At 41.2% G+C, this 22499-nt stretch overlaps 1 protein-coding gene across 1 annotated transcript in view; it reads right to left on the minus strand.

Moving 5' to 3' along the window:
• Nucleotides 1–22499, minus strand: part of KLHL32 (kelch like family member 32) — a 275399-nt gene that overhangs the window by 98289 nt on the left and 154611 nt on the right. The window contains exon 5 of the mRNA XM_019520185.1: nt 18686–18784. Within this exon, the coding sequence (XP_019375730.1) occupies nt 18686–18784 (99 nt within the window). The remainder of the gene's footprint in view (nt 1–18685; nt 18785–22499) is intronic.

Here is a 22499-nt window from a genome sequence, read left to right on the forward strand (position 1 = left end):
GGGGGTTACAAGAAATAATGGCCATAAGCTAGCAGAGAGCAGATTTAGACTAGACATTAGGAAGAACTTCTTCACAGTTAGAGTGGCCAAAATCTGGAATGGGCTTCCAAGGGAGGTGGTGCTCTCCCCTACCCTGTGGATCTTCAAGAGGAGGTTAGATAGGCATCTGGCTGGGGTCATCTGAACCCAGCACTCTTTCCTGCCTATGCAGGGGGTTGGACTCGATGATCTGCTGAGGTCCCTTCCGACCCTAACATCTATGAATCTATGAATCTATGAATAGTTTGTATATATACAATCCTGCCTTGTGTAAGAGGGTAGATTAGATGACCTCTTGAGCTCCTCTTCCAGCTCTGATTCCTAGGATAAGAATCGGATCATAATCTGTCAGAGGGAAAATAAGCTAATGTGATACTTGGGTGTGTCAAAAGCCATATGTCAAGTATAAAAGAAGCTGCAAACAAATCCTGCCTTGGTACAGAGAACTGTGAAAACTGTTGCTACATTACTTTGTCCAGTTCTGGTGTCCATTCTTAAAGAAGGACACAGAAGTCTTAGCCCATCTTCAGGGAAGGGCCACAAAACTGATCTGGGAATTGAAAGACAAACCTTAGGGAACTCAATTTGATCAGCTTATTTAAGAAGAAGTTAAGAGGGGACTTGACCACTACAAAGGGATCCTTAGATACAGAGAGAAGTTTGATCAGGGAGCCCTTTTCAACCTTGCTGACAAAAGTATAACTTCCAGCCATTGCATTAAAAAATTTCAACCTTGAAATAGATGCAATTACTGAGCACTGGGGGTAATTAAATATTGGAACAGCTTAGTTGGGAAAGTGGTGGACTCACCATTATTGGGAGATGTAAGTTGAGATATCTAATCCTAAAGATATGTTTTGATACAGTTAGCAGGAAATATTCTTTGGCCTACGTATGTCAGATGTGGACACAAATCTTTGGTCCCCCTCTCTTATTTCATTGCCCATATTGTGAATAGGATTTATTGATTGCTTTCACTATACACATAACACTGGCAACCCTGTGTTAAAATGATGCTTATAAACATCTCTGAAATGTCAGTGTTTTTGCCATCACTTATCAGGGTTAGGAAAAAATTCTTTTCCCTGATGCATAACTTGGTTTTGGAGAACTTTCCTCTGAAGCATTAGAAATTGACTGGAGATGGAAATGCAGTACTGTTGTTGAATACCAATATTCCTACTTAGTCCTTAGATCAACATGGCTACAACCTATACCCCTGAATATTCCTACTGACATCTGTTGTAGCTGAGAGCACTCAGTACCTACCAGGATCTAGACTGAAGTGAATGAACAATCAGAAAACAAGAACATCAGGCACAGCATCCAATTAAATGACTGGATATTATTTTTAATCTCCACTGTTTTATTCGGAAAATTGTCTATTTAGGCACTGATATACACCCTATTACTGAGTATCTGAGCATCTCCCAATCAGTAATGGATTCTATACTTAGATTTTCCAGTGAGGTAGGAGATGATATATCTCCATTTGATACAGGAAGAAATGAGGCTGGGAATAGATTAAGTCTATGATCTAACCGGAAGTCAGTTTTTGACCTGAAAATTCCTTCCTGGTCGCTTGCAACCCAGCCTAGCACCTTAGCCACTAGACAATCCTTCTTATCCAACTACAGTACAGTTTTAATTGTTTATGGAACTCAATATATTAGCAAACAGTCCGCAGTGTATTTTGTAAAAGCATTATGCCTTACTAATATATTTTTCTGCTATTTTTGCATGAACTGTGAGCTGAGCCAATTAGTAGGTTCTACTGTAGAGCAATAATACTTTGTACATTTAAGGTACTTTCCCTCTAAGGATATCACAGATGCACCACTGCAGAAAATGAGAATTTTGCCACTGTAGGACTAAGATCCTGTCCATAGTGTTTTGAACATCAAGGAACTTCTCTTGACTTCTCTTGACTTTGTAAGCAATTATTATAATCCTCTTTTAAATACACAAAATCTAAGCCTAGAAAAGATTCTAAGCACTACATTTCCAGAACTAACTATGCTTTGATGTACCTTATTTTAGGGGTCAGCGGGCACATCTACATGTTCATTAATGCACAATAGTTACTGTACATTTAGTTAAGTACTTGCTTAATGAAGTAGTACCTAAATGCACAGTAACTACAGATACTGTGCAGTAGCTCTGGCGCACAGTTTTTTAGTGACACTTGCTGTGCAGTAGCCCCAAACTATTCTGCAGTAACGTATTAGCACAGATTTGCCCGGCATGCTACTGTGCAGTGTTATTAAACTACTGTGCATTAAATGTGTCATGTAGGTGCGCCCAGCAACACTGAAAAATCCAAACTCTAACCAGGGTCACTGTCAGCTGTACATACTCAAAATCTCTGGAAGTCAGAGCAAACATCAGCTGCAGAAACTGGGAAGCACCAAAATGGACAGTCCAGTTTTTAAGATGTGGCTACATATGACTTCAGTAAGATCACCCTGAGAATGTGCGGCAGAGCTGGGAACAGTTTACAGCTCATAATTCCATGTATTTAGTACAAGAGCCTCTTTCCTATGAAAATAGCAAGCCCAGATTCAAAAAGGTGCCTGGTTGTGATGACACTGCATATTGTCTCATCAAAATTGAGGTGGTGTTTGAAAAATGAGTTGGATGTCCTGGGTCTCTGTACTTTGAATGAAGATACATTTGTGAAATGCCTGCAGTGCCTTTTGGTCAGCATCCCACACACCGTGCAGGGGAATGCACAATCCTCCCAACTGGAAGTTGGGGGTGTCTAGAAACCTGACCTCTCTGCTAGAATTAAGCAGATATTCTTTGAAGCCCCAAGTTAGGCATTTCCCATTAATGTGGGATTTACATCTGAAACCCCTGCTTAGGTCTAAGCCTCAAAAGGTCCAACTGAACTGTGAGGAGGCGGCACCTACCATTTGCCCAACACCATGTTCTTCAGGCATTTGACTAGGAAATGGTGACATTGGTAAGGAGCCATTCTCAGTCAGAGCAGATCTGAACTCGACATCTTTCACATTTCCCAGAAGTGTGGATAAACCAACAGGCTAAGAGAACCCTTCACCCCTGTGCTTGAAGCTGGCCCGCTAGGCAGCCAAAAGTCTAAGAGTCATGGGACTAGAAAACAGAAAACAATAGTGACTTTGACTCTGTAATCTGTGAGGAGGGCACTGCCCTGTAAGGAAATGGGCTTGGGTTCTGACCCCTGGTTCCAAAGCCAGTTGTGTTTTAATCAATGTCTATTTAAATGAAAAAAGAATAATCACTAAGAGCCTTATTTTTCTTGTGTTCTGTCTTTCTGGCCCTATGAACAGGGACCTACTGAATTTGGGATTGCTCGATTTTCATGGAAATCATGAATTTGGGCAGGCTTTGCAAAAAAACAGCAGGCTCTGTGAAAAACAATGGGCTCTGCAATTTTGGCAGGCTCGTTGCAAAAAAAACAAAAAAAACTTGCTGAAAATAAGGGGGCTGCTGGCATGATGGCTGCCACCCAACCCTCACTACTGACTGGGTGAGAGGGTTGCCTGCTGTGCATTGCCCTCCTCCCAATCAGCAGCAAGGGGTGGGGCTGCATGATAGGTAGCTCTTGAAACCAATCAGCAAAAGGGGGAGTGGCTGTACAGTGGACAGCCCTCGCAACCAATCAGCGGTGAGGGATGGGGCCACGGCTCCCCTCGGCCAATGAGAGGCGTAGGAGGCACCACCCTCAGCCTGCAAAAATGGCACCCAGCCCCAGGATCTGCCCATGAAATTGGCCGGCCGCTTCCTTGAGTTAGACAGACGCTTACCTATGAATCTTGCACTTTTCGTTCCAGTCCTTGCCTGGGCTATTTCTGGTTTTTATACTAATGAATTTCTAATGCAAAAAGAACAAAGATTAGAACTCAGCACTCCTCCTCCCTACCCCATCCCACCCTTTCCAACAAGGAAAGCCACCACACTCAGCTGTAGGATCAGGATACCTCTCATTTATTCTCTTCCCTGGCCCCTGACTACTTTTATTGTTTTCCCATTGGCCCAGCTTCAGCACCTAACATACTCTATTAACTTATTTTACAGTTTGATGGTTAGACCACTTACCAGAAAAATGGGACCTCTGGGCTTAACTACTCTCAGGGTGAGGGGGGACCTCGAACCCTGGTCTCCCATTTCCTGGGTAAGTGATTTAACCATTAGCTTATTGGGCAAAAGGTGAGTAGCATCACAACCTCAACTAAACCAGTATGGCTGCCTGTACATGTGCTTTATAATTAGAGCAGTTCCTAGAGAGCTGCTCTATTTAAAACACCTCAGTGTCACATGTATTAAGCCCCCATGGGTTTAGAAATGGCCACATGACACTTTATCTAAACCTCATTCAATAAGGTTTAAAGTGCCCCAGCAGACATTTTTAAACCTGCAGGGACATATACATGTGATGATGAGGTCACATTGGAGCATTCTAATTAGAACGCAGAGCAGACTCCATTAATCAAGTCTGCTCTGATGCATTCTAAATAGAATGCGAACCAGCATGTGTACAGGAACCCTATATGACTATTTCAAAAGTGAGTCTAAGGGCACATCTTCATGTGACGCTACATTGCCATAGCAACGTACTACAGTGACATAGTGACCACATGTGCCTACATGTGACCAGCAGCTACTTCACTGTAGCAGCATGATCCCTCATTATAGCACGCCTCTACGACAAAGTAGCAGCTAAAAATAGCTGCGTCTGGTGTACGGCACAGCATGGGTTGCTACTGCATCATGCTTTAGTACTTCCAAAAGAAAGTACTAAAGCACAGCACAGTAGCAATGTCACCATACAGGCATGTGTAGATGCGTCCTAAGTGTTGTAAAACACACATAAAAGACTCACTTAACAGACAGCTCAATCAGGTGCTAAAGCTCCTAAGAGGGATGGAGTAGGATTTCCAATATACTCCCATGCTCTGAGATTTCCTAGTGGTGACCTCAAAACAACCCCGGGTTTCTGGATTGCCCTTTGGATACTTCTCCTGCTCCTCATCTTCTGGAAAAAACCGCTAGGTGCCTATACATGAATCACTGTTAGGTGATTCCAGGGTCTCTTCACTGACAGGATCTTATGCACCTAATCTGTTCAAAGTGAATCGTCTTCCAGGGCAAGGAGCCTAATTCTCAAATGTCATAACACCCACAAGAAGGCATTTACTGAATCACTCTGAATCCTACTCTCAGACAAAAGTAATTCATTATAACAACTTGATACTCAAAGCGCCATGGGCCTGATGATGATCATACACATGCACATACATATACGCCCCTGGTCCAGTTATTAAACTGCTGGTCAACTCCCTCAACAGATTGCTTCTGCTTATGCAGAAAATGTATACAGGTTTTGTGGGGCACTGTAGAACGAGTGTTTCTATATGGGCTCAGTCTTCCTCACCCTCCATGCAAGTAATACCAGTTCAGGTCAATGGGAGTTCCCTACATGAAGTTCTTTCAGGATTAGTCCCTATACATACATATCTGGGATGGCTACAATACATTGCCCACTTTGAACAAAGGTGTAAGTGTATGATTCTGATGGAGGTCTTTCACTTGTATACGTTAAATTAGTTTTGGCCAAAGTAGAAGGTAGTTTCTAGGTTGCCACCCTACCCTACCTGGTTCAGTTAGTTTTATAGTTAGTCTTCACAGGAAACAACCTACTTGCTCAGAAGCAGCTAACCTTCTTAGGAAATAAAGGGGGACATTTTCAAAGGCACAAAAGGGAGTTAAAACACCTGACTACCCTTATTGACTTGGAAAGCCTCCTCCTTTAATATTTTGTCTTATGTTTTGAAATATTTAGCTTATAGGTTTTGTACTACTGTATCTTTTCTCCAGAGGAGATGCCAGTAACAGTAAAAATGATACTGCAGACAGTCTCCTTTTCCTGTTAGGGCAACAGCACATAAATTGAAATGTCACAATTGCTGCCAAACGTACTATTCTAACAGCTTCTAGTAATAAGCAGGGTACAAAGACATAGATATACAAAACAGTGCTACAGCAATAGATAATATTGATATTTAAATTATCACCCTTAAATATGAGACTTAAAAACATAACAAGCTAAATGGGGACAGTCTGCACATGTTATAACTATCTGTTTAGATCCATTGGAGATTCAGTATGACGACACTAAACAGATTTATACTTTGTTCTGGTTTTCAAGTTCTCTTCACTGCCCTGCCAGGTAAAAGCTATTTTCTTTTTGTTTCCTTTTTTTTTTTTTAATGGAACCTTAAATATGAAAGGACAAATCTGTAACAAGGGATGAATTCTATTGCTTTGTAATTGTGTAGAATACAAGGAATTGTCTACATACTGTAGATACTCCATGACCATGTTAAGACACTGTCAAATGTTCCATTGTTATTATTACGGAGTTGTTGAAAAAACTCATGACCAGTCTTGCTAGTTATGAATTTTTCCCTCCTCTGCTCCCCACTGAAGATGAGTATTTTAATGCAGATAACCTATTCTTTAACATAATATACTTACAGTGAAATTCCAAAACTAATGCTAATTTTGGACACCTCCATTTTTGCAACCACTTTTCAACAGTCAACATGTCAAATCTTGGGTAGAAGGCAGGGTAGTGTGGTACCTTATTATAGATTCACTTGTTACAATACTCATGAGCTTCTGTAGACAGTGTACTTCATCAGATGCTGTAATGGGCTTGTTAAATCTTGTCATTTTTAGTTATAAATAATTTTTCTTAACTACTGAGGGTGATGTAATCAGTTCAAAAATATCAAACAACAACCATTAAGGCAGGAACAAAACTAGTATCATGCAAAATGTATACAATGCAAAAAAATTAAGAGCACAAAAGTTTCAAATTTTAATTTAATGCCCTTGGACCATCTCTTGGCCCCCAAATCCCTAAAATCCAAATAACCCCAAACACTAGGGTGTGCTAAATCCAGATGCATGTGGTTCATGCTCATCTCTACCACTCCTTAAGAAGATCAAACAGTTTGAGGGAATACATTTTTATATGTTCTCTTCTATTAACTAGACTATGAATGAAGCACAAGAGCTAAAAGGCTTTTAAATATATCTCTTGTACTGAAACAGAAGCTCAATATTTTCCTGCCTTTACACAAACCACATATCCAAAATTCTTTCAATAGATTTTCTTGTAAAAAAAAATCTGCTTCTGCTCCTCTGAAGCCTCATATTCAACCAGAGGGAAAAAGTCATAATTTTATCTTCAAAAATACAAAAAAAATAGGATAACCTATTTTACAATTGAAAGAGAAAAACATACCGGTTCTGTTTCAACCAGGTTACTGTAAAGAAATGACAGACAGGACACAATTAATAAGTATCTACCATACAGCTCTACTGAGATTGAAACTGAATTTGATTCTAACTCATTCACTAGTTTCTTTAGGCCCATATTGCCATCAGGTTTGGAGATTACAAACAATTTATGGTATGGACTGTACTGGTACAGACTGGGGATTGCCTCCCTCTGTAGCAGGGCAGGGCATGGCCTTTTTCCCTGAATCTCTCAAATGTATTTTAACCTTTGTAGGAGTAGGACATTGGCCACCATGGTCCCCCTGCTTTATATGTGGCAGGTTAGGATGTTACATCTTGTCATGGCTGATTGTGTAGTTTCACCAATAGATTAGACCAGGGTTCGTCAATTGGGGTATACATATCCCCAGGGGTACTTAAGAAGGCCCTAGGGAGTATGCATGGGTAGGCAGGGCTGGAGCAGCGCCAGGCACCATCCCGCGCAGGCACTGCCCACCCAGCTGGACACAGGGGAAGCTCACACGCAGTGGCTGCTGCCACTTTCTGTTTGGCCGCGCATCATCCCCCTCCTCCTCATCTGGCTGCCAGGGATATGCTGATCCTAAAAGGTTGAAAACCCCTGGATTAGACCATGGGTTTGTATAGAATGATTTGGATAGAGATGATCCTGCCTCAGGCAAGGGGTCGGACAAGATGACCTCTGGAGTCCCATCTAGCCCTACTTTTCTATGATTCTATAGTCACCATTTTGGTCTTAGCTTAGTGCCTTTGCCATATTGGTAAAGGTTTTAAAACCAAATTCTTTTCTTTTTTTCAGAAATAGCTTAAATGGTTAAAAACAATTGGACAATTTATTTATATGAAAATAAACAAATAAAAATGTCCCTCCAATTCTTTACAGCAAGTAAAAAAGCTCCATATATCTGATACTTGTATTCCTGTTCTCTCACATTAGAGCAGTAAGTCTCCTCTTTCAGGTCACGTCTTCCACATAAAAGTGCTAAACTAATGCCGCTTAATGACAAATTAATGTCCATGAATAAAAAATACACCTCTAATAGCATAGAGTAATTTGCCATTACAATATCATCATTGGACATGCCCCTGGTTTAATACGATGTATTTAATTCATAACTTAATGAGTGATATATAAAAAGAGAGAGATGAACCCTGCAATTACATTTATGTGAGTCTGTCACCTTATTTGTAAAACCTTAGAGTCATTTACATTCAAATTAGAACAAATGAGTGATTTCACAAAGTGCAGTGATAAATGACCATTGCTGCACAAGACAGAACTGTATTTCCTGTGAAAACATTAACAGTTTCCTATTATTTGTTAAAAATTACAATGCATATTGCCCAGTGTTGTGTGAATAATGACTTTTTTACTGATTAGGTCAGAAGACTAATATGGAGCAAAATAAATAATTTTTCTTTTCATTTTTTCTGATTTTTGCTTTAATTCATCCACTCAACTGTTATGGACTCACACTGCCACCTGCTGCCAAGGACTGAATATGAGTGTCTGTCTATTTGCTTTAAAGTATGAAGTTTGATTATTCACTATTTTATGTTTCTTTTTTTACAAGTCAAATGGGTTTTTTTTCTATCACACCAGCCCACAACTGTATTGGGGTGTAAATTTTGTGTCCCTTTACCTTGTAAGCAGAAAACTACTACCCAATTACAAGAAACATAATTGCAAGTGTGTGTGTGCGCGCATCTATGTGCACGTGCACACATGTGCTATATATATATTGCTCTCAGTGGTAAAGGAGGATGTAATAGGTAAAGACATAAGAATAAGACCAAATGCAATTTCCTGAGTGTCAGAGAGAGTAATGAAAACAAACCTAATTCTGCATGACTGCTCCAAACATTCTGGGTGTCAGTCAACTGCATAAAATCACATGAAGAGTGCCAGAATCAGGAATTCTCCAGGGGAAGATTTTGAAGGCAGAAAACCACTAGTTGGTGGACAATATCACCTGGCAAAGGCAGTTCAGGAGGCACTGAATCAATGCATTTCCTTCTCAGTAATACTTCCCATTACTTCCTTTCTGAGGAATGGAAGTTAAATCAACATTGTCTGCCTACTTGTGACCTAGGAAGCCTCACTTCTATAATTTGTTCCCCCTTAGGCTTTTTTAGGTGAGCCTGGATTTACAATTCAAAAACATTATTAAGCCTAAGGGCCATAGTTCAAATTGGCACTCCATCCCTCTTGATCAGAGGTGGGCAAAATCTGGCCTGTGGGCTGGCAAAGTCCAATCTGTGGGCTTGCAGTGAACTCCATTTCCCAGCAGCCTCTGCCTGCATGGCTGGGGCCAGTTTCCACAACCCACCCCAGCCACACCTACACTGTGATAGAGCAAGGCAGGGGTTGCCATGGAGACTGGCTCCAGCCACACTGGCAGGGCACGTGGCAGGGCAGGGGGCTGCTCTGGAGCCACTGGGGTCTTGCAGCAGGAGCAGCTTGGTCCAGAGCCAGGGCAGAGCCATGATCGGCAGCCTGCACACTCTGGACAGGGGCGCACAGGCAGCAGATCACGACTGCCCTGGGTCAGGACCATGGTGTCATGCAAGGAGCCAGGGCAGAGCCTCAATTCACTGCCTGCATACCACTGCCTGGAGCGTGCAGGCTGCAGATGGCACCTCTCCTCCAGCCCCAGACCAAGCTGATGCCCACCGCAAGAGGCCCCGGAGCAGACCCCTTCCCTGCTGCGCACCCTGCCATCATGGCTGGGGCCGGTCTCCATGGCAAGCCCAGCCTTGCACTATCACAGTGCAGGTGCAGCTGGGATCTCCATGCAGACTGGCCCCAGCCATGCAGGCAGGGGCTGCTGGGAAATGGAGTCCAGCTGCCAGCGTGATCTGCCATTTTGCCCACCCCTGCTCTTGATAATTTATATATTAGGAAAATTAACTAATATATATATATAGCTTTAAGTATTTTGGTCAATGATCCTAAATCAACTTTAGGTTTTCTGTTTCCTCCTCAAGTGAGGAACTTGGAGTAGTGTTAGACATAAGATTTGACGTATTTCAAAGTTCAATTGTACTTTGAAACCTTTTTTAAAAAAAACGTGTGTTTCAGCTGTGGACAAATGTGTAGACTCCTAGGGAATTTATACACGTGCTCCAAGGGGGGAGGGAGGCACTTTAAATCACAGATTCATAGATGTAGGGTCAGAAGGGACCTTGTAGATCTTCTAGTCTGACCCCCTACCCTAGGCAGGAGAGAAATCTGGGCTCAAATGACCCCAGCCTGGTAAACGTCGAGCTTCCTCTTAAAGACCTCCAGGGTAAGAGCCAGCACCACTTCCCTTGGAAGTTGGTTCCAGATCCTAGCCACCCTGACAGTGAAGTAGTGCCTTCTAATTAACTACAATTATAGCAGTTCAAATTAAAGTGCCTGGAAGGTCTCATGTATCAGCATCCCTGCGCTTCAAAATGGCAGTGGAGGAGATTTAACTAAAGCTTGTCAAACAAGCTTTAGGTAAAGTGCCCCCGCAGCCATTTTGAAGCATGGGAATGCTAATACATGAGACACTGGAGGCTGCTGGAGCACAGTGAGACACTGGAGGCTGCTGGAGTCTGCACCAATGTGCTAGAAATACAACACATCAGAGCAGCCTCTTTGCTTATGCGCCTGTACTGTCCTTCAGGTGGGCTGGACACTCCAAAATTGCCACAGCTGCATGCAAAGTCATGCTCTCCAGCCAAGGGCCACATCATGGGGCTGCAACAACCTGGACTCTGCACACCACGTGCTCCCCCCCAACCACAGGGTGGGCAGGGAGTAGAGTGGAGGGGCAGAGCTGATGTCAGTAAGCACTTTCCTATCAACTCCACCTGTGCTTTCCCTGTCTGCTCACCAAAACCAGGAACCTCCCTGCCCCCAGTGGAGATCCCATAGCCCTCCCAGTAGAGATCCCACATCCCTCTGAAGGAGCTGGGAGGTCAAACATGGAGAGGCACTCATGTACTGGGGGCTGGAGAGCAAGAACTCCTATTCCACCAATATGTGCAGGATCTACTGGTTCCAATGAGGGAAGGATGCAGGGCCCCCAGTCTCCTGATTTCAGGTGTCCAACCCCAGCAGAGAGCACGGGGAGGGTTGTGGGATCTCTCAGTTCCATTGGGGGACACTGGGAGAGCAGAGCAGACAGGATAGGGAAGTGCTCACAGACAAAAACCCAGCTGCCTGTTGGAAGCACTTCAAGTATTATGTGCATCTCCACCCTTAAACAAACAATCTCTTTGTCTTGTTATATTTCTCATTGTTATAAAATTCATCATTTCCAAGATGATCTTTAAAACCCACAGAAGTGCTAATTATTTTGCTGTGTTTGTTGACAATATAGCTAGCTGTTTACAGCAAAATATACTGACATCCTATGTTTTTAAACACTGTTAACTCCTGTCTTTTACCTTTTGCATTTTAGTTAGCAATTAGGGAGTAAAAAACGGTTACAACACTGTGTAGCTCGTTTCGCAAGGTTTGGAAAAATCTCCTATGATTTTTACATAATTTTAGACAATGACTGGGGCACATTCTCATCACTTGGTGTAAAACTAAAGAAGAGATTATCCACTCCTGCAACTCATATAAGCAAATGAGAGCAGGGCTCCTCTACACATTACATTTACTATGCAATTAACTGGTTAACTGCACAATTAATTTAGACTGGCTACATGTGCAAAGTAACTGGCATGCCATAAAAAGGTCCATCCAGCTATAAAGTTAGAACTGGAAAATGTGTAATAACTTTATGACTGGTTTCTATCCAGCTTTAATTTGCATGTGAAGCAAGGCAGCTATGCCCTCATGGCTGGGAACTCCATTAGCTGACAGGGCTCCCAACCATGGGGGTACACCACATGCTGCTGCAAGTCCTGCAGCCGACAGGATGCTTAGCTGCAGCAGTACATGGGATGCTGCCACAGATGCAAGGCCTGTCAGCTGTGGACTCTCAGCCACAGCAGTCATGGGATGCTGCCATTGCTGAGAGTCCCATCAGCTGTGGGACTCTCAGACTGGGGAGGTCATGAATCCCTGTACTGGATAAAGCTGTTGAGTTCAGCTTTCATGGTGATGGCTCTTTTATATAACAACACTGTAATGTTTTGTTAAACAAAAAATGTCTTAGTTGCTTGACGACCTTTAGATATTTTCCAGTAGTTTAATTTGCTATATATGAAAAACCCAGGAGCTAAATTCCCAAATGAGCTGAGGCTCCTAGCAATACAGAGGTGATGCTCTCAATCTCCAGAATAAGAATGAATATCTCTCTGTAAGAATGCTCCTTAGTGAAGCTGGGGAATGTGCTGTTGACACAAATCCAGATGGAGCTGGTGGATTTAGGGACATTTACTATCCTAAAAAACTCTGGCCCTAAATCAGTAAATGAACAAATAACATTTTTTTAAACATCACAATATTTTGTTAAAATAATAACAAAAATGTAATGTAATATATGAATAAATATATTTAATACATTTAAACAGTGGAGAGTCAGAGGAGAAACAGAGCATTCAGAAGGTGCTCAGGCACCATGATGATAAACCCATGGTAGAAAAATCTAGACAGACCAATCAGGTAAAAAGATAAATATTAGATGATCTTCCTTGGGTTATTCATTTGCCTCACTTATTATTAAGACTGAGTTATACCCGCAGTTCTCATTTTATAATTTGCAAGCTACTTGTGTTGTCTGATTTATATGGAATAGGCATGGTCCTGGAGTCTTTGAACTTATTAATCTAGTCCTTTAAGCTTGAATAGCCAAGACAACTTAAGTTCAAATTCCTACGCAGTTATGCTTAGTTTTTGCAGATTCATTTTAAGCATTTACTATCCTGTTCTTTTCATCTTGAGTTAGCCCTTTTTAAGAACGTCATAATTAGCATTAAAAGCAACCAGCCAGATTTGTGTGTGATGTGACCCTATTCATTTCAATGAAGTTACTGTGAGGTAAATTCAGTTTAGCGTGTTATCATTTAGGAGGAGAAATTAGCAATGCAAACACACTTAACGGCAGAAGTAAAAATATGGCATCCAGTTTTCACCTTTCTCAGCAGTAAAACAATCATTCTAAGAACTGTCTTTAACTATCAGAGAAACTTGAATGGCAGCCAGGGCCTCAGCCTGCGATTGTGAGTCTTGCTTTTCCTAAATGTTGAGTGCAAAAAAATCATGGGATCTCAAACTGTCAATACATCTTTGGATAAGGGGAACATGTGCTATGCAAACACTGTGCAACCTATAGATGAGACATCATTTTTAGACAGTAGAACCCTTGCAATTACCACCTAAACTAACCATCCTTTTTATCAAGCTAATCTAGAAGCCAACAAAAATTCCAGTGCTCCCTTACCTGTCTCTAGCCTGAACTGCTTTGGATCAGGCACATTACAGAAGTGGCATTTCTCTCCCAGTCAACAAAAAAGAGAAATATATCCATTCTGGATATATGTCCATGCTGGACATCTCTGCAGCAGCTGGTGCTGTTGATCACCTTCCTGAACTGCCTACCAGAAGACTTCAGGAGTGACCAGAAATGATCTGAAATGTTTCATGATATATGCCCTCTTCCAGACTGAAACTGGGGAGTTGTTTTAGCCAATTATTCTCCCACTCCTGGCCCACAAAATTCCTACTCTCCCCCATATCCTTCAGTACCTATATGAAACACAATTGGAGAGTTGATGAGACCACAGACTAAAGTGCTGGCACTATAGTAAAGGCATCTTGTTCTGTCCCCTGTATGTCAAATGAACACAGTATCACCTCTCAGTTTTCTCAGTACCCAGCCAAAATCATCACTTGGCTACAGAGCTGCTACCTAAGGCTGAACCCAAGCCAGATTTTGTAGATGATGATAAGAAGGAAGCACTCGGGAAAAACTTGTCTTCCTGCTAGCCTTCCCTGTTGCTGAAGACATCCAGCATCAGATCGCTGAAATGTTTGAGATTCAAATGTGCTCCTCATTTCTACTGGATGCCCAAATGACCATAACAGCAAAATAACCCAGACAATTCCAAGTGTGGCTGAGTAGAAAAATCCCACCCAGATCTACCATCAGTGATCACTTACAACATCCAGTCCACATATAAGAGTGATGCCACTTGCCCAATGAAAATCGTAGAAGATGAAAAGAAAACTGATCAACAACAAATGGAATTTGGAGTACAGCACACAATGCCCTTCTCTCTTCTCTCCATATGTCCCCTGATTATGGATTCCAGGGTAGCCTACAGATATTCAAAGACTTTCCCAAACTAAAACTGTCAATCAACTGAAGTTGGAGGGGGGATGGGTGATGTGGAGGCATAACGGCTTGTGAATCCCAGAATAATTTAGGACTTTACCCTATTCAGGATTAAATGCAAAGCTTATGTTTTGAATTTAGCTTTTCCTCAAAATTTGCCTCATGTACACTGCAGTAAAGGTAAGAAAAAAATCCTCTAAATTTGTCAAGACATTTGGCCTGAATGTGTGGTGGGCAAGAGAGATTTCTCTCTGTTTCCATTTTTAAATACATGGGAAGTTCTCATATATTTTGATGGTAAGTGTTCATAACTATGTAGGTTAGGTAAACAAAACATGGCATTTATATTTGGTTGTGTTTAAAAAATAAGTAGGCTGTGAGTTCTGATAGTGGGAGATCAAGGAAGCTGGACAATGCAAAATTCAAGAATTCAACATGGATAACAAGACCCTGAAATTGTGATTTTAAAACATGTCATGCCTGACTCCTTTTGCTCCCCTGTAAAGAGAAATGCAGACTTTTATCATTTAATAGCCTACTCTCCTTAGACCTCTAAACTTTATCATTGATTCTTTCATAATCAATTTTCTACTCTAAATTAGCAAAAAGATTTCAAGTAAAAACATGGAATCTAGACTAGGCATTCTAGAGGATTTGTTAATATGTGAAATTTAGTAACCAGTAAATCAGAAAAGTTTATATAACAACTCATTTTGATTGTGTTCCCACAGATTTCTTGGGTATGGATATTATACAAGGATTTTGCAAAAATATCCAAAGTCTTACAGTTTTCTGCCTAAAAATCTTCAATCAGAAATTCTTTTAAGTGATGTCATGCTCTTGAATTGGGTTTGTGATTTAGGCGATTTGTTATCAAAATCTTCCTGAGATTTATCAACAGATTCAGTAAGCTGCTCTAAGATGGTCATTCTAAGAGAAATAGCATCTACCTTAAACTTAAATGACTCTAATCCATCTTAAAGAAAATGAACTGCAGTGCATTTAAGGCCACATTCTCCTCTTACTCACACTGGCAAATGGGATATCTCCACTCAGCTTTATGGAATTGTCCTGGTCTGTACTGGTATAAGAGCAGAAAAGCAGATCAACACATTTTTCTTTGGTATTTCTCCCATTAACCGTTTGCCTCTTCCTGGAGGAAAAAAATGGATCAGTCTAATTCCTAGTTCAGGCAGCAGAAAATGTCCTATCAATATCTATGGGAGTGTGACAGGGTCTAAATTCATGTGGAAGACATAGGGTGAGAAACAGTTAATCTTAAATGCCAAAGTTGACAAGGATTTAGAACATCTTGGGAGAAACAAGGAAAGCTAGATTAAAAACAACCTCAAGTGGGCTATGCTAGGCCCAACCCAAAGTCACAGAAAATCCTAATAAGCAAAAGCTCTCCATCAGCATCACAGCAAGAATAAATTACAAATATATTCAATATAATGCATCTCCTTAGGCTGTGCTGAGCTAAGCCCATGACACCTCAACAAGTCAGAACAGAAAGAAAGAAAGCTCACAGCACAGTAAACCAAGAACAGTGCATTACCCAGAGACCCACAAGCAACACTAGAAAGAAGGCAAATGTGGGGAAGGATTATTCCCCACAGCACTGCTTCACAGCCTGTGGAATCATGCAGGGAGAGCCTCCTGGAGTCACAGCTGCAGCAGGGATTAATGTTTTTAAGGTAGCTTTGTTTGACTAATTGTTTTATATGTTACTTGCCATACACAGGAATACATATTTTTTAAATCAATCTGTGTTCTGTGGACCTTAAACAGACATTTAATAAAACTAATTTGGATGTGGAGAATTCTCTATACAATAGTATATAATGGATCTTGTCAGTCTCTAGGAAAGAGGACTTTATAATAAAAGCAACTCCAGATAGCTTTACTTGCACTGAACCCCACATTATATAGGGATTAATGAGAGTGTTGATTCAGTCAGACTTTATGGAGGTGTACAAATCTGTTTCCATAGATTCCTTTGCCAAATGGGAATTTAGCACAATAAAGGCATCTTGTTCTATACTAAAAAAAGAGCCAGATTCTGAGCTGATATAAACTGAAGCCACTCCACTGATTTCCATAGAGAGTCACTGATTTATGGTAACTGAAAACCTTACCCAAAATATTTAGAAGACATATTTCAGGGCACTCTCAGAAAACAATTTTGTCCTAGTTCTTCCAAAATTCTGAGCTTCAGTCCCATTTACTTTTGATTTGGTACATATAATTTTAAAGAATAAATTTGACTTTGCTTAGGAGAGTAACTCAAAATATAGGCTGCTGTGACAAAGGGATTAATTGTACTACCTCTCCCTTCAGCAGGATCAGGATTGGGTCCTAAGGGAGAGAATAATCTACCCTGTTGGTTCCAGTCTTGCTCACTGGGATTTCTACAATGTTGGGTTCATTGCTATGGTTCATTTCACAGGATGTTCATAAATGCTGAACTGATGCTTTCATGAATATCTGCCACTTATTATTCAAAATGAACTGAACTCTTTGTGTCACACTGGGGCTGTCCAATTTCTGAGTTGCCAGGAACCGTACCCTACACAAGCCGTACCATTGGAGGCTACACACCTTGCAACAGTGTGAGTCACTGGGCCCCATAGGCCATCCCTCCATGATCCCCCCTGCTGCACCATACAGACAGGTGGACGGGCCCAACACCACACTTGTACTGCACATGCAGGCAGGCATCCCCAACCACCCTCCCTGTTCAGCCTCTGTGCATAATCCCCTGCCTACTCCCCCAGTGCACCAGCCACAGGCTCCCCTACTACACCACATCACACGGTCATGCACTGGCCCCTGGGGCAGGCACAGAAAGAGAAAGCTGGAAGGGTAGCCTGGATCCCCTGCCTGCTGCTGTGCCGAGAGCAATAGGGGAAATGGTATCCACATGGGAGCAGAGAGGCTTCAGATTAACCTTCACTCTGCTGGCTGCCAGCTGAACAGTGCCATGTTACACAAAGGCCACACCCAAAACTCTGTGACTTTATTGACAGCTTTTTCATCAACAAATGGTGCAGCAGGATGGCAACTAATGAGATGGATTAAGGTGAAATAAACCTTGTCAAAGGGAAGACAGAGGGAAGGGCTTTACAGCTCACCAGTTGCTCCAAGGTAAATGCCCATATGCAGTTTCCTCATCCTAGAAAAACAGCACCTGACTCACAGTAGCTTGACCCCCGTTTAGTGAGGGCTATACCACTATGAGCTAGCTTTCATTTGCCTTGGGGGAAGAGTGTGCACATGGGCTAACACACTGCAAAGCCCCACCCCCCTTTATCCTGAAGTAACTCTTTCATGTGCCCATGCACACTCACCTATTGATGGCCATTCCCACATCAATAAGTCTTGTACAAAGGTGTAATGAGAGAAAGTCCCTGCTCCAAAGAGCTTAAAATATATATTTTATATGTATATTCCCCTCCCCCCTGCAATGTCTAAGCTACTTACAACATTTAATATATTTATCCTCCCAATAGCACTGTGAGACAGGGAAAAACTAATACAGCCACCTTACAGATGGGAAATTAAGGCTCAGAGAGGCTATATGACTTGAGAAATCACACAGGAATTCTGAAGCAAAGTAGGGTATTGAACCCAGGATATCCAACTGCCTTAACCACTTGAACACCCTCAGACACTTAAAGGGACAAAACAAAGGACTAGAAGTTCCCACTATAAACTTATAACAGGTCAGCATCATAGCCAGGATTCAGATGTCCTGACTTCCAATCCATTGCCTCATCTGACAACCTAGTGGTTCCCAAACTTTGTCCCATGAAACCATGATTAGTGTTCCACTGTTCCCCCTACATTTGTGCTTGTCAATTCAAAGGTAGATGATGAATGGGTCCCAGGAAATTTCTGACGGTAAACAGTTGTCTGTTAGTCTGGGAACCCTGTACTAAATCACATTGACCATGTACTGAGCTAGTATTATCCTAGTCTCATAACATTTCTGATAACTAACTCAAAATTAAGAGGTTGGATTTGCAGAATAAGTCTGCCAATCAAATGGAAAAAGCCATATAATAAGATAGACCTACCTGGACGAGATAGTGAGAACATAAGCTGAGGAGCTCCAGCAGCTGTAGGTGGCTCCCAGCTGCCAGTACATCCTGAATCACTCCCGGCTCCAGGAGAATCTAGCAGGAAAAGAATAAATAAGAGTTATTTTGGGATAGCATGAAAACTAAGGCAAGGCAACATCTTAGGGTTTTATCCTTTTAGAAACTGAAGTCAACGGGATTACTTCTACAAAGAAAATCAAGTATGCATATAAAGCTTTTCAGGATGGAGACCACAGTTTTAAAAACTTAACTACAATATCCAAGAAGAGTTTTAGATAACTAAACAGACTTGTAAAATTGGTTGGTAAACCCTACTGACTATATTGGTTACCACACGCCAACTTATTTAATAAAACACCTTTTGCAAAACTAAGTAGCACCAAAAAACACATAAAATATCAATACAATAAACAGGCACATTCCCTGAGGGAGGGTGTAAAAGTCTGGCTGTTCCTTCAAGAGAGAACAGTCAGCCCTGTTGAGAAAGCCCAGCTGCAGGGATTTGAATAGGCAAGGACTGAATAGGCAAGGATTTGAATAGGCAAGGACTGAATGTGTGGCAAGTTACACATCAGATGATAGGGGTTTACAGGGTTCTCCCATATCCCAAGGTGCACTGCTTTCCCATCCCCCCCAGTAGTTCCCAGAGGACCAACTTGGGCTGTCTAATGCAGTCCACAACTCCCACAGGGGTGGGTAAACTGGAGGTATGCTCACAGCTGCTGCCCTTGAATCCTCACTCCACTTCCTTGCAAGCCAGGTCTTTCCCTGCCCCTTGCAGAGTTGTGCAGTGGGTAGGGAAGCATTCTCCTCCCCTGCTCAATTCAGCCTGGAGAATCCAGGACAGGACAAGCTGCCCTGGGTCTTTTCCCATCCCTTGAAGAACTGTAGAGGGAGCAGGGGACATTCCCCCCTTCTACCAAGCTCAGGTTATGCAGGACAGGATGAGCCATGCCAGGTCTTTCCCTGTCCCTTGCACAGTTGTCCCCCAGGTGCCGTGGGGCCAAGTCGAAGGGACAACAGCAGGTTTTCAGCCCCCTGAACAACTGGGGCCCCCAGCTGGCAAATGCCAGCAGCACAAGCTTGCACATTGCATTTTTCCCCCGCTTTGGACAGCCTTCCCTTTGTATATAAAGCCACTTGCATCACGTGATGTCACCATTGTGCAGTTAAAACAACGTCCACCAGGTCTATGAGATACAGAATACAGAGCTGGATTGACTTGTATGGCATCTCTTGTGGTCTTTCTAAAGGCAATGGAAAATTTTTGAGAGAGCTTTTTAAAATTTTAGCAATGCATTGATGGAAATCAATACTTTGCTTGTATCTGAGGCAGCATACTTAAAGAGTTTTGTTGTTCTTGTTATTTTGTTTTACATGAAAGTTAATTGCGAAATGACATGGAAAAGCATATTATTGAAAAATCTACGCTGCGAAAGAAAATTCTTTTTTGAATTCAAATGATGAACGCTACCAAAATTATTTCTGTAGAGCCTTATTCTTACTAAGTATCACAAAACACTATACAATAAACTATGTACAATGGATTGCAGTGTAGCAAATCGCTATGTAATATACCGATTTTGTGCCTCCTTTGCAACTGATGTTTAACAGGAAATGTGAAATTTGCATTAAAAAACTTTTAAAAAAGGAGTGAATATGGAATTCAAAGAAAATTAACTGTAGTTAATATTTTATACACATAAAATACATCACTTACATAATAAACCAAGGTGAGTCGTAGTTGTAAATAAATATAGCCACTAGAACTGACTCAGCTGTGCTCCAGAATTAAATATCAATATATTTTGTTTTCATCTTTCTTTTTTTTTTAAAGCAAGGAGACAAGAAACATCTATTTCATTTCCTGTAAACCCCTTTTAGCATTGAAAACACAATAATCAAGAAGTACCCAACCAACAAATACCCTAGTAACTTTCCATCAACCCCAACACATTTAATCAAAATTTAAAAATCCCATCCCCTCCCACCCCCATCCCATCTGGTATCTGACATACATAGAATAAAAAGTGGGAGATCCTTTCAGGAATGCAACATAGCCAGGTGCCGGCTATTGGTCACTGGCATAGCACTGCCTTACAAAGTGTTCTAACCTCAGTATTAAATGCTCAGTATTGTCTCCATTTTACCATGGGGGGGAAGAGAGTCATTGAATAAAATGCTACCAAGGGCATGTCAAAAACAGACTTGGAAATCAAACCTGTTTATCCTGCTAGTTGCTTATGTGTAAATACTACTGATTTCAAATAAAGATGCAATTAAGAGGATAACTGGGGGCTCAGTACTGAGTCCACTAATGCTAGGGTGTGATCATGAAACCATTCTTAGTTGTTGCATACCAGATTCCTTTGTAAATCTCCTTTTCCAGGAATCTCATCATAAATGACAAAAACTGACATTAAATTAAAAAAGAATATTGCACTGGCTCGCAAAGAACTAAAGGTAGGTAAGAAGTATCCATTCCAATGTGTGCATTTAATGCAGTGCTTATACTTGTAACAAGGTCATCCTGGTCAACTATCAAAATGACATGTTTCTCTTTGCAGTTCTGTCCTTACACCACAAGGGGGCAGTCTCTTACTGCTATGCCTTCAGCTTCCTCTTTCTCCATTCAATCTAGTCTTTCTTGTAACCTTATCCATGGAACTTCACTGAAAACTAATGAGAAATAAAAAAGGAGGGGAGAGAGAGGAGGGGGACACCAGTGTCAGTATCCAGAGCCATCAAATCCCTTTGATGGTCACAGAAGAAAGCATCTAGCCTCAGCAGTAACAGGCAATTCTCAGCACCTCATATAATATATTAAAAACAGAAGAGAAAGGGCTTGATTCTTATTTACATAATGGCCACTTTACAGTGCTAGAGCAGTGGAAGAGGTCTGTAAAGTGCATGCAAATTGCCTGTAGACTCACTTTATTCTTAAACTGAAGAGAGAGGTAATTTACACACAATATAGTGGCTGCTTTGCTCTGCCAAATTGGAGTAAAAGGGCCTTAGTGCAAATGATAATCAGGTACGACATGTTCCAGGCTTTTAGTTGATGTTAATTAGATTTCCACACATGATGGTATGTGGTTCAAGGGAAAGCAGAAGAGAGCTCTGGTTATAAAAAAATCTTGCTGTTAGGTACATTAAAAAATTATGTTGTACAGCACTTGTCAAATGAAAGCTCAAGGTCAGCCCAACAAATCACTAATATTCTTTAGGGTCTTGTGGCATAGAATTAGAAATATTTATCATGCATACTGCTTTAAATTGAACAAGTTCTGATGTTGCATTACTTAGTAAATGTCATCCATGTGTGTGGTGTTGTAAAAGATGCAAAATAAAAAGAACCAGTGCCCTAAAAAGAAAATATATTTATGTTACCCTTGATGCACAAATATATTTGAATCCTCTAAGAATTCATTTTTACTGCATCATACACGTAGCACTTGTGGAAGTGGTTGGACAAAGGAAAAGAGAATGATTCGAATTTAAAGATAAAAGTGATCTACAAAAGCCTTACATTTATCAAAACAATGGAAAAGTCCTTCCCAATATTTTAATTAGCATAACTGATTTTGCACAGTTCTACCCAAAAAGTTTCTATCTGCTAATAAGTTTCATATACCATGTCATTTTCCAATGTGCTTTATACTGTAATAACATACCTACCACCAAAAAGCAGAGATAGTAAATAAAGTTAAGAAAAGTCTGGGTTTTTTATCAGCACTGCACCCTAAACAAACTGTTCTGTAGTCTTATTTTATATGTCTATGTGGATATA

The sequence above is a fragment of the Gavialis gangeticus genome, unplaced genomic scaffold (assembly GCF_001723915.1).
Source record: "Gavialis gangeticus isolate Ggan-Ray unplaced genomic scaffold, GavGan_comp1, whole genome shotgun sequence".
Classification (NCBI taxonomy): Eukaryota; Metazoa; Chordata; order Crocodylia; family Gavialidae; genus Gavialis; species Gavialis gangeticus.